Genomic DNA, 12,685 nt, shown 5'->3' on the forward strand with positions numbered 1-12,685 from the left:
AAGAACAATGCAAGTTATGAAATATCATGCAATTAAGCTAGCATGGGACGTGACTCACAATTTCATAATACATATAAAAAAACAAAAAAACAAAGTGTGTGAATATTTAAGTTTTACATAACCAAGTTTTCCCAAAATACAAAGAAAAACAAATGTATATGATTTCAATCATCATCGTCATTGTTATCTTCTTTTTCTCGCTCTTCCCCTTCTCCTCCTTGTTCATCCTCCACAATCACATCCTCTGCAATATACATGGGCTCTTCATCATTCATGTGCTGTTTTCACGTTGATCCGCTGAGTGTCCTATTAATTTAATACAGCAGGTTCTTCTTGAACCCATGCATTTAACACATCAAAATTTTCTACACTGATAGGATAAAATTGCTCCTTGTGCTTTCTTGATGATAACCATTTGCCTAAAAAGATGACATAAAATTTTTAAAAAGGTTATAGTAGTATCATAGTAAAAAAACTTAAATAAACATATCAAAATGACAAATAAACTTTAGAATTTTATATACTTCTGTCTTAGCTATAAGTTGTAATGAACTTAGATGAGGTTGTTGTGCCTTTTGTGCTCCAACCTATTCCTTCTTTTGTATGGATTTGCTCAAACACACTCCATTTTCTTTCGCATCCACTCACTACATGTTTGATTAAGAATTTGATGGTAAAAGCTCTAAAATACGTTATGAACATTGTATTTTATTTGTCCATTTTACCCCATTATATGTCATATTGTATGTTAGAGATTGGGGGCAATATTGTACATTCACATTGTAATCAGTTACAGATCTTAATAATGAAAGATAGAAACCCTATACGTCCCTGCTATTGACGTTTCTGGGTATTCTGCAGCAGCCTCTCCTCTCTCTATCATTTTCTTCCTCTTGTATTCTCGGTGGATGATCTCTGATTTACAACAAATACAATATGTATCTTTGTTTTGGACTTGGCCATTATGGGTTTATGTTATGCTTTTCACAACCTTGAGTGCATCACTAAAACTTCATTAATGTCTTCCAAGTTTCCAACATGAGGTAACAAACAATTGTTTATTTTTTATCACATCCTTGTGGGCTATATAACAACGTGACACCCATTCTTTACCCCTACTTTCTTAATCACACTTGGGGATTCATGCAGCAAAAAAATGTGACACTGCAAGCCTCTTATGAAGTCAAGATTGAATGATTATTTCAGCTAATTGAAATTGTTTCATTTTGATCTTATTATTTCTCTATTTTTTGCTGGCTAATTTGAACATCTTATTGTGAGGTTAGTTTCATTTTTTTTTGCTTGTAGTGATGAATAAGAATGGGGTTTTAGAGTGCTTATAAGCGATTTACAGAATATTTCTCCAACTCGAATATATTTGCTTTCTCTCTTCAACTATTTTAAGAAATGAGCTAAACTTGTAAACTAGTAGGAGGATTAATGACTTATTTTCATGGAAAACTGTTGTGTCTCACTAGGAATAATTGCATAAGTACTTACATCTATGTGAAAAACTCCTGTGTGTATACATACATACATACATACATACATACATACATACATACATACATACATACATACATACATACATACATACATACATACATACATACATACATACATACATACATACATACATACATACATACATACATACATACATACATACATACATACATACATACATACATTATGTATGTATGTATGTATGTATGTATGTATGTATGTATGTATGTATGTATGTATGTACCTTTTTAGTACCTTATCGGCTTATTTTTTGTATGTGATATGGTTTGAAATTTAATCAGGCGAGAATGGTCCCAGCAGCCAGCTTATGGAAGCAGAAGTTGCCTTATACTGGAGAAAGTTATGCAGGCATTTGCAAATGGAAGCACAAGTATGAAATGATATATTATTTGTTATAATTTGGATGCTTATTTCATGGATAAGTATGTTAACTGTGAAGTTTATCTACACATGAATACATGTACATTGTGAAGCTTATTTCAGTATGCATGTACCATATGCTACACTAACTTGATACTATGCTTTCTTACATGCTTTGTTCATGGCATCATGTTTGACTAAATAGATAATTATGTGCAATGTGAAACATCTTATGTGCTTATGCACTATATAGTCAAAATCGGGATTTGGCACCAACTGTGCCATCTAGTTTTGCTAGGTGGAGCCCCACCACCTTAGCCCATGCACCTAGATGGTATGGTTGTAGGGCCTATTTATGGGGATAGTATTCCTATATTCTTTTTGTTTGATGTATACCTAAACATGTATCTGTGTGTGTGTGTCTATCTATATATATATAGTAAAAGCTGTAATATTTCTAAATTTTAATTTTTTTTGTACATTTGACCCTCCGGATGTGGTCTACATGTTTGGTTTAATAGAAATTGGTGCTTGGATCATGTTATTCCATGTATGTGAAATTTTGCAGGGTTTGAAAAATCAACAACCTACAATGTAACAAATTTTCAATCCACATAAAATCGTATTTTTGCATTGAAAAATACGACCCAAGAGTTGATTCATACTATTTGACCATGCTGAACACATTTATGGGGTTAGATTTGGTAAAAACAGTCTCCAACTTTGAGTTCCAACTAAGGGTTTCCTTACCCACAAGGGTACCAAATACTTATATATACCTCTCTCTCTCTCTCTCTCTCTCTATATATATATATATATATATATAGAATCACTAGAATATGAGAACTAGAAATATGGGCATTTCCAACACTTTTTTTTTCAAATCCAACCATGTGGATGTGCTTGGCATAATGAATTTGCTAGGAATCAACCATTGGATCGTGTATTTTCGATGAAAATATGTGATTTTTGAATGCTTGAATATTCATGAACATTATGAGCCATTGTTTTTAAAGCCTTAAAAAAATCTCGCTTATGCATCAAAATTGAATGTTCAAGAGTGGGTTCTTATAAAACCAAGCATGTAGATCACATCCGTATGGTTAGCTTTGAGAGAAAAAAACAAAAATCCATGAAAATCATGGTTCACACATTAGTTCTCATATTTCCAGTTCTTATATTCTAGTGACTCTATACATACATACATATATTTTATATACATACATATTATATTTACACACACACATATATATATATATATATATATATATATATATATATATATATATATAGAGAGAGAGAGAGAGAGAGAGAGAGAGAGAGAGAGAGAGAGAGAGAGTAACGAAAAATAAATAAATATTTGTTTTGGTTCGGTCCGGATCCGGACCCGACCCAAACTATCGCCTCTCGCTGTCTTTTAAGACAGCGAGGCAGGCGGGAGGAGGGTTTCGAACCCCCCTCACTGCCTCTCGCCCTCTCGTCTCTTCCCGACTCTCTCTCGCTCATCCACCGCCATCGACGCCGGCGACTCTCGACAGCCCGCCGCCACCGACATCGGCGACCCCTCCTTTCTTTCCGGCGAGCTTTCTCCGAAACCCCCCTGGTACGCCACCTTTTCCCCTCTTTTCCCTCTCAGTTTCTTATCTCTCTCTCCCTCACTTCTCTGTGTGGCCACAGGAGGGGTCAAACCCCCTCCGTGTGCCCCCTTTTAGCAGGGGTGGAGCACGACACCCCCCTCCTTGCTTCCGTTACGGTAGGGGAGGGGTCGAGCCCCTCCTCCTTGTTCTCTGCAACGGCAGGGGAGTGGTCGAGCCCCTCCTCCTTGTTCTCTGCAACGGCAGGGGAGTGGTCGAGCCCCTCCCTGCACCCTTCTTGATGTGCCAGCAGGGGCCGATGGCCCCTGCCTTTTTGATGTGCCAGCAGGGGTCGATGGCCCCTGCCTTTTTGTTGTGCCAGCAGGGACCATAGGCCCCTGCCTTGCTGTTTGCCAGCAGGGGCCATCGGCCCCTGCCTTTTTGTTTGCCAGCAGGGGCCGATGGCCACCTGCTCTTTGCGCGCGGGCCTATACCCTTGGCCGACAGGCCCGAGAAATCTTTGGAAGCTACATCGTGATGGGGACAGATCATTACAATTGTTGGTCTCCAATGAGGAATTCCTAGTCAACGTGAGTCATCTGCTCGCATTGACTACATCCCTCTTTAGACGGCAAGGCTCATTTGGCCCTGCCCTATCCCTTTTTTTCGAGTCATTTGGGACGGTTGGTCCCAGCCCTATGTATCAGAGAAGTCGAGTATTTGCCTTGTTTTTGCTTTTGTCTGGGTTTGCATGTTAATATCGCATATTTGCAGCTACGACGGATCCCACTCTCGCTCCGCGACCCGAGCCGTCAATCGTGTACGTCCGCAGACGTCAGCAAGCTCGTAACCCTCCAAGGTAGCGGAAAATTACATAGAAGACTTGGGTAATTGAATTAAGTTCAATTAAACTAAAAACGACCATTAAATGAATATTTATATATACAAATATATATATTTATACGAGTATGTACTTCACTCAAGGATGCGGTTTCGCCATCCTTGCTCTTTACCTTCTATCAGTTTTTACTTGCCGTCACGCATTGCGTTGAGATTTAGTGTTGCACTTCTGCTCACTGCCTTTACCTTGCCGTCGCGCTCTGCGCCTAAGCTCTGGTTTTTGCATATATGTTGGTATTGCCTTGCTATTGCAGATGACGTGCAGGTTCTTGCTCTTTGCGTATGCCTTAAAGGCATCCTCGTGGAGGATGCAAGGGGCATTTACCACTCTCCCTCTTGCGACAAGAGTTTAGTCGGGAGCGAGCGAACTTCTTAGCGGATGTGATTCGAGAAAATCACATGTATAATGTTGGCACAAGGTACTGCTGTTTCAAAGGATAAAGTAAAGTAGATAAACTTACATCTTTGTGAAACACTCCTGTTGAAGCTTCTATTGAGGAGCTATACCCCCTTCATCCTAGAGTACTTGTAGTCGTGCACGACACGTCTAGTACTGCGATGATCGGATGAGACGGTCGTGCGACCTCGATCAGTGTTAAATACACAATGTTGTAATCACATAAATGGCCTCACATTCGCCTTCACAGGCAAGATGCTCGAGTGGTTTAAAGACCACAACATAGAATGGGTCGTTAGTTAAGCAACCCCTAACGTACCTATTCGCTTCTATGTGTCTGTCAAGGGAGAGGACAGAGCGGTACAAACTCCAATGGACAGGTTATTAACAACCACCCTACGGGCAACGATCCGGCCTCCTCAGTCATTGGAGTTAGGGGAAAGGGGCTACAATAGTTAGCTCAACACTTCTGCAGAAGTTGGATGCATCCGTGGCACTGCCTCCTTTGGGGAATCCTCTCTCGGCTAAATCCGTCCCTTTGGAGCGGACTCAACTAGCTATTCGGGTTATTGAAAATACATAGAATAACAGATGCCCGAACTAGTTTCAGTTGTTTCTATATTTTGCCTGCGCGTACCCGCAGGTTAGTAATTATCGAAACATAAGGTCTGTTCACACTGGTCGTAGGGTCGTTTGACTCGCTTGCACTACCGATTCGCTTGCACTACTGATTCGCTTACACTACTGACTCGCTTGCACTGCTGATTCGCTTGCACTGCTGATTCGCTTGCACTACTGATTCACTTGCACTACTGATTCGCTTGCATTACTTATGCGTTTGCACTAGTTATCTTCGTGCATTGCTTACCTGTTTAACTGCATATCTGCTTTAAACTGTGTAACCTACTGAATTAAATCTACATAATTCAGTTCCTTGTAGTCTCTCTTGTGTACCTTCTAGTTTTTCACGAAACTAACCCATTCTATGGGTACAAGTGATGATTAGGTACACCACAGGCGATGACGCGATGGCAAGATGGCTTCAAGACGTTCTTCTTCCTGCTCTTAGCTCGCGTCCTGTTGTTTGAGGTTTTGTAACGGATTTTCCTTGGGATATCCGAATTTTGTACTATTTGGAGAACTTCTTAAATGAAAGTGGCTTTTTCAAGTGTTTGCAAGTAGCGTGGGTTGTGCGTTTTGGTTCTTTTAGCTAACGCGCCTAAAGTTGTCAGCTTGCCTTTCTGAAATTAACAAAAGTATAGTCTTCCGCTGATTTTGTAAACCATCTCTGAGATGAAGAGATTCCTTTTTAGTCTCTTGTCTGTTTTTCTGAAAGGTTTGCAAGTTTGAAATTTCGGGGTGTTATAGAGAGAGAGAGAGAGAGAGAGAGAGAGAGAGAGAGAGAGACTAGAATATGTTTACTGGAGTGTGAATTAGGTTTTCCCAATTTTTTTTACGGATCTGACCCTGTTGATGTGTTTGACATGGTCTGTTTGCTAGAAATCGTCTGTCGGATTGTGTATTTTTTATGAAAAATATGATTTTTAGATGCTCAAACATTTACGAGAATTTTGAGCTGATGGTTTTCAAGACAAAAAGATACTACATATGCATCGAAATTGGTCGATTCTTGGGCAGGTCTCCATCAAACCAAACATGCAGATCAGAGTTGTATGGTGAGATTTAATAAAAAAAACCCATGAAAATCTTGGTTCATACTCTGGTAAACATATTTCTAGTGAGCATATTCTAGTAACTCTCTCTCTCTCTATATATATATATGTATTTTAATTATGCTATAAATATAATATATATGTGTATGTGTTAAAATTAATTTTACTGTGAAGGGCTGAAAGCATATTTTGTTGATTATATTGAATATGTTATGAATACTTAAATATATATGTGTGTGTAGTTATATAAATGTATATTCTGGCTATGTATATTTTGTGAAGGCATGTCTAATTTCGTACTTGCAAGATGAAAACATCTTATTACTAAAAGAATTAAGCATATTTTTATGTATATTTTGTATAATTTTTTATTTTTTAATTGCAGTACCAACTGCGATTAGTCCCATCTAGTGTTTGACTAGTCTTGTTAGGGTACTACCGACTAACCACTGCCTAATGCCTTTGACTATATAGTGTGTATGTCTATATATAGTGGACTTGATCTATGAGGTTTGTTTAGTAGGAAATGAGTTTTGGATCATGTGATTGTGACATATAAGCAAATCTTTTAAGGGCTTTAAAAATCAATGGGCCACAATATACTAAAATTTTATGACTCAAAAGATCATCTTTTTATATTGAAATAAAATGATCCAAGGTTTGATCTTTACCAAACAAACCATGCTGAACACATATGTGGTCAGATTGAGTCGACAAAGCTTGAACATATGATTTCTAGCGCCTTCAATTCCTAAGTTATATCTCATCACTTAGAACCTTTGATGTAATTCTTTCCATTTTGAGAGTTAATTCATAATTTTATTTTTCTTTCAAAAAAAGGATATATCTTATCTTAAATGAAGTTGGCGGTAGATATTGTCTTCAAATGTGGAATTTTTGATGATAAGAAGGTGGATACGCCAGAAGTTTTAAATGCAAAATTAAGATTGGAAGACGAAATCCCTCTTGAAGATTACTGGCAGTTGATTGGATCCTTGACCTACTTATCCATCACAAGACCAGACATTGATCATGCGATACACTCAGCCAGTCAATTTCAGCATGCCCCATCTACGGTGCATATGAGTGTTGTTCTGCAAATTGTTAGATATATCAAAAGTTCTATAACTAAAGGGCTATTTCTATCCTCCTCTTCTTTAAATTTAATTACTTATACCGATGCCAACAATTGCTTATACATTGCCAACAATCACACCTTTCGTGAGCGCACCAAGCATATTAAGATGGATTGCGATTATGTATGAGATGAATATCTAAAAAAGGTTATCGAACTACCATATGTTACATCTAAGTATCAACTTGTTGACTTCTTCACTAAAGCTTTTGCTGCACCTTATTTTATATTTCTACTTAACAAACATTCAATGTATAGACCGTAAGTTTGAGAAGGGGTGTTAAAGTATGTAATGTAATTATATATATATATATATTCTCAAATATAAAAATATATATAATGCCCAGCAGAGGCATTTTGGTCACTTTACTGTATCTAATTAGGTCGGTTCATTTGGGACTAGTTAGTTAGTTTTATTTTTATTTTTCTTAAATATGTAATTTAGTTAGTCTTGAGGGGCTCTATGGGAAATAACCATAGAGTCGTTGGGATAGCTCACAACGACTATAAATATAGCTGTTGGGAGCTCCGAATGACTCTATGGGAGCTCCCAAGGCTCCTTGATCTTTGTGCTTTTGTGTATAAATTGGGGCACATTGTCCCCATTCATGTTAAGCTTCTTGTGAAGTATTTTATTAATAAAATCTTATATTTTTTATGTGTTGCAAGTCCTAGTTGGCTTTATGTGTTGTCCCTAGTGGGCTTGTGATTCTGTACATTGTATTGTGCCTTTGTATGCCTTTAGTTGACTTGTATTTATCTTTCGCTCATTTACTTACTGGTCAATACAAGAGCACATGCACATAAGCCACTTAGGGGCCAAGAACACAAGTAAAAAATATAGGATTTTATTAGAACCAAATGCTTTTGAAAATCATAACATGAGAGAAGGGGGAGATCCCCTTTATATACACATGGTCTCAATAGAGTCGTTGGGAGCTCCCAACTGCTCTATTTGGTCAATGACCAAATAACCCTTAGTCAAAAGGAAAAGACAAAAATACAAAACTAAATAGAAAAGAAAAATGTGCCCCTAATGGGCACAACCTATTACAATGACCAAAATTACCAAAATATCCCTAATGGGTATAACCTAGTGCAGCAATGTATTGCATATACATATTCAGCATTCATTGCATACACACAAAGTAGTAAATTCAGAATTCAGTGCAATTATCAGATCAAATATGTTATGCCAAAGAAAATTCTATGGAAAACAAGGTGTGGTACTCTTTATTGAAAAATGCATTCAGTAGATGCTTGTAAGGTGCTTCACAACTCTGGCCATGTGATCAAGGCGGTCGACTTTAGGAATCAACACCTAGATCATGTTTTTTTGATGAAAAAATGATATCAGTGCTCCTACACTGTTCTCTTACGCTGCTAATTATAGACTAGGTGAATAAAGGTTGATCAGTGATAATAACAAAAAGCTTTTGTGAATGGCTTTTAGCATTTAGAAATTGACCATTATACAATGACTATATGCATATGCAATAGAATCTACAAAGTACATTCATCACTGATAAAGATGACATGAACATAATCTCATGCGACAACTATTCATTAAATGTACATTATGACTTGACCAATTCATTGCACTGAATATCATTTGGTAGTTTTTGCATTATGTGCATATCTAGATTCAATTGATTGGTCAAATTATGACATTTTCCCTGTTATGCTATTGGTTCTGGAAATTTATCAGAATTTTTATTTCTTTCCCACTTGGGAGTGGAAGTCTAAAAGATATGATTCTGACTATTGCAGTGTGTGGGTTATATGGTTATATTTGGGTTTGACTTGAATATTCATTATTATGGGTTATTTGTCTGTAGTCAAAAGGATGTGATGCTGCAGCAACAATGGGCACTGAAGCAATCGTATATGCATCAGAAGCTTCAGACAAGAATGAACTTTTGGAAAGGGTTCTTCCTGCAACAGTTTCTGACTATGTTGAACTTGTCAAATCGCACTTGGTTGCAGGCAAGTTGCAAAACTATAGAATGAGCATTTCTACATAAATGTCCTGTTTGCATTTTTCTTTCCTCTTAACTCCGGCAGACAAAGCTCTTCTTTCATAGTTTTTGGATGAGTATCTATTGGTTCTCAAGTCCATGTACAATAGCAAGTATTCACATGATTTCTTTCAGGAATAGCATACCGGTTTTCAACCAGGCAGCTGCTATTACTTGGGGCCATGCTGGACTTTTCTGATGCTACAAACCGAAGAGTTGCTGGTGCATTTGTGCAAGAGATATTGCATATGCCTCTTGAGCATGAAATTGATGAAGATGATGGAAATAAGGTCATAATTGGTGATGGTATAAATCTTGGTGGTGACAAAAATTGGGCTAAAGCAATAGCAGAGTTATCAAGGAGAGTACATGCTTCGCCAGGGGAATTTGAAGAAGTGGTCACTACTGTTGTTGAAGAGCTTGCTCGTCCTTGCAGAGAAAGGGATGCTGATTTCATGCAGTGGATACATTGCCTTGCGGTGACTGGTTTGCTATTGGAAAATATAAAATCCCTTCTTTGCCTTCAAGGAAAAGCCATAAATGCTTCAGAATTACTGCAGACTTTAATACTCCCAGCAGTGAGTATACTTCAGAGTGATATTTCCTGATGGTTAATTTTTTCAACTATATCTTTAGTTGCATTTTTGCCACTTCTGTTTCTTGATTACCATGAACAGAATGTCTTTAAAACTTTTTACTTTATAGAGTTGGTCCTTTGATTTGATCAACAGGCAAAGCATATTAATGTGGATGTGCAAAGGGCTGCAACTAGAGATCTTGGCCTTTTTGGTTTGTTAGAGAGAAGACCAAGCGAGAATATGTTAAAGCAGCTGAGACTTTCATTTGTTAGTGGCCCCTCTTCTGTTTCTGTTGTGGCTGCCAAGGCACTATTTGATTTGGCAATGTGGCATGGTCCTGAAGAAATTGACAGGGCAATTGGATTAAATTCCTTGGGGAAAATTGGGGATGAAAATGGGAACAAAGAAAGCTTCATTGATGATGGTACGCCAAGGAGTGGAATACTTGAACTCTTGTATTCTGGACTTGAGAGAGACGACTGGGATAGATGTACAGAAACTGATGGTATGGAAACAGTTCGAGGTGTTCTTGCTGAAGGTTTTGCAAAAATGCTTTTGCAGAGTAAGAATTATCTTGCTCTTTCAGCATCAATGCATCCCTTGCTTCTTGGCAAGCTCATCAGCTTGTTCTTCAGTGAACAAACAAAGCAATTGCTTCGGTGAGTAACACATTCATATTCCATGCCATGCCTTTGGAAATTTAATGTGAAAAATTGGTATATCACATGTTGACAGGTTAAGGCAGTGTTTGTCTGTGTTCTTTGAACAATTTCCTGCGCTTTCTGCCAATCATAAGGCAAGTATGGAACATTTTGTCTTATATTCATTCAAAGAATGTATCGTATAAGCCCTTGTCAGATTTTATCTCATTCCATTCAACTAAATAAATCAGTGATTCAACATTCTTGTGCAGAAGAGCATCTCCAAAGCATTTGTCCCAGTCATGCGCTCCATCTGGCCTGGCATGTTTGGGAATCCCGGTGGGGCTCCAATGGTGGTGTCTAATCTGAGGAAGCGTGCAACCCAAATGTCACTCTTTATGCTCCAAATGATGCAGACTCCTCTGTACAAATTCTCAGGAGAAAACGAGGAAGATAACTGCAGTGAGAATTCAAGGGGAAGCCCAAGTTGCACAACTCAGGGCCAACTTGATATAGACTGCGGAGAGGAAGGGCTTGCTATCTGCCTTGGTGTGGAGGTAGCTTCTTCAGAGACAACACTCCCTTGCATCTGATATTTGCAAGTTTGAAGTTTACTCTTTCTTTTTGGTAAAAGAAGTCATCTTATAAATATCCATTCACTTTTTATCATTTTGTACGTACTATTTAGGTGCTGAACTGTCCTAATAAAAGAACTGCTGCTGGAAAATCCTACATATTAGCACTATGCAGAGTAGCTGTCTCTCTGCGATTCTGTCCCTCACAGCAAGATGCAATCAAATGCATGTGTATGCTACTGAATCACATAATTGAATTGATATCATCTGACAACCAACTCCTGAAGGATATGAAAGGGATGGCGAGTCGCCTTAAAGCTCAAGATGAAGATCCAGATCGCTTACTTTCACTTGATCAAATCAAGTTTCTCCTTGGTGTGTGTGTGTGTGTGTGTGTGTGTGTGTGTGTGTGTTTATTGCTAAAATATTCTTGTAGAAGGCTCAGATTTGGCCATTTTGTGATCACAGGAAAGCTGGGTTTGGATGACTTTGATGTACAAGAGTTGTCTAGATCTGTTGTTGCTACTCCTGCACCAAGGACAGCGAGAACTGTGACCAGGAGAAGAAATGTTAGGTGTGATTCTTCATCATCGACAGATAAGGAAGAAGTGTTGCCAGCACGCATGGTGTCAGCAACACCTGCCCTAAACACTGCTCGCTCTGAAAGGGCGAGTAAAACAGAAGCAATGGCAAGGATGACGGGCAAAACCTTGGGGATGTCATCAAGTGAAGAAGAGTCAGAAGTAACATCAAGTGAGGAATCTTCTTCATGTGATGAGAGCTAAAGATACTTTTATTAAGAAGTTGAAAAGAATGACAAGGAGTCTGCTTTGGAAGACATTCAACTTCTGTTATTAACTAAATCTGCATTTAGCAAGTTAACCAATTCTGGTTTTTGTAATGGGTTGTGATCATGATCCTTGCATTCATTGTCAGTTTCATCATCTTCCGTGTGATTTGTATATCTCATGCAAATCTTGATCCTGCTTATTTGGACACAGAGATTGCCGATATTACCATTGGCTAATTATGGGATTAATGTGTAGCATTTCCATGCAGATATGATCTTCAGTGTGTTGTAATATTTTAAAAATAAATTTGATTGATTTTACTCCTTTGAGGAGATAGGCATTGGAGTTTTGCTGATCCTCCGGCTACAGTAATGTTGTGGACTTAGCCTCTAATGTTTTAGGCATCAGGAACAGGGGCAATTTGATGCAAAACTGGTAGCTTTATAATGAAACAGAAAAGGCATGAAATTTAGTTTGTTTGTAATGTCATTTATCTTTTAAGTAAATTAAAAAAGT

At 38.1% G+C, this 12,685-nt stretch overlaps 1 protein-coding gene across 1 annotated transcript in view; it reads left to right on the top strand.

The window, feature by feature from the left end:
- EMB2656 (ARM repeat superfamily protein) overlaps window positions 1-12,163 on the top strand; it is a 37,151-nt gene extending 24,988 nt beyond the window's left edge. The window contains exons 5-12 of the mRNA XM_090005181.1: window positions 1,809-1,897; window positions 9,405-9,552; window positions 9,720-10,162; window positions 10,316-10,821; window positions 10,898-10,958; window positions 11,076-11,360; window positions 11,492-11,753; window positions 11,847-12,163. Of these exons, the coding sequence (XP_089861307.1) occupies window positions 1,809-1,897; window positions 9,405-9,552; window positions 9,720-10,162; window positions 10,316-10,821; window positions 10,898-10,958; window positions 11,076-11,360; window positions 11,492-11,753; window positions 11,847-12,163 (2,111 nt within the window). The remainder of the gene's footprint in view (window positions 1-1,808; window positions 1,898-9,404; window positions 9,553-9,719; window positions 10,163-10,315; window positions 10,822-10,897; window positions 10,959-11,075; window positions 11,361-11,491; window positions 11,754-11,846) is intronic.
- The last annotated feature ends 522 nt before the right edge of the window (window positions 12,164-12,685 follow it).

This window comes from Nuphar pumila, chromosome 4 (assembly GCF_984573655.1).
Source record: "Nuphar pumila chromosome 4, dmNupPumi1.hap1.1, whole genome shotgun sequence".
NCBI lineage: Eukaryota > Viridiplantae > Streptophyta > Magnoliopsida > Nymphaeales > Nymphaeaceae > Nuphar > Nuphar pumila.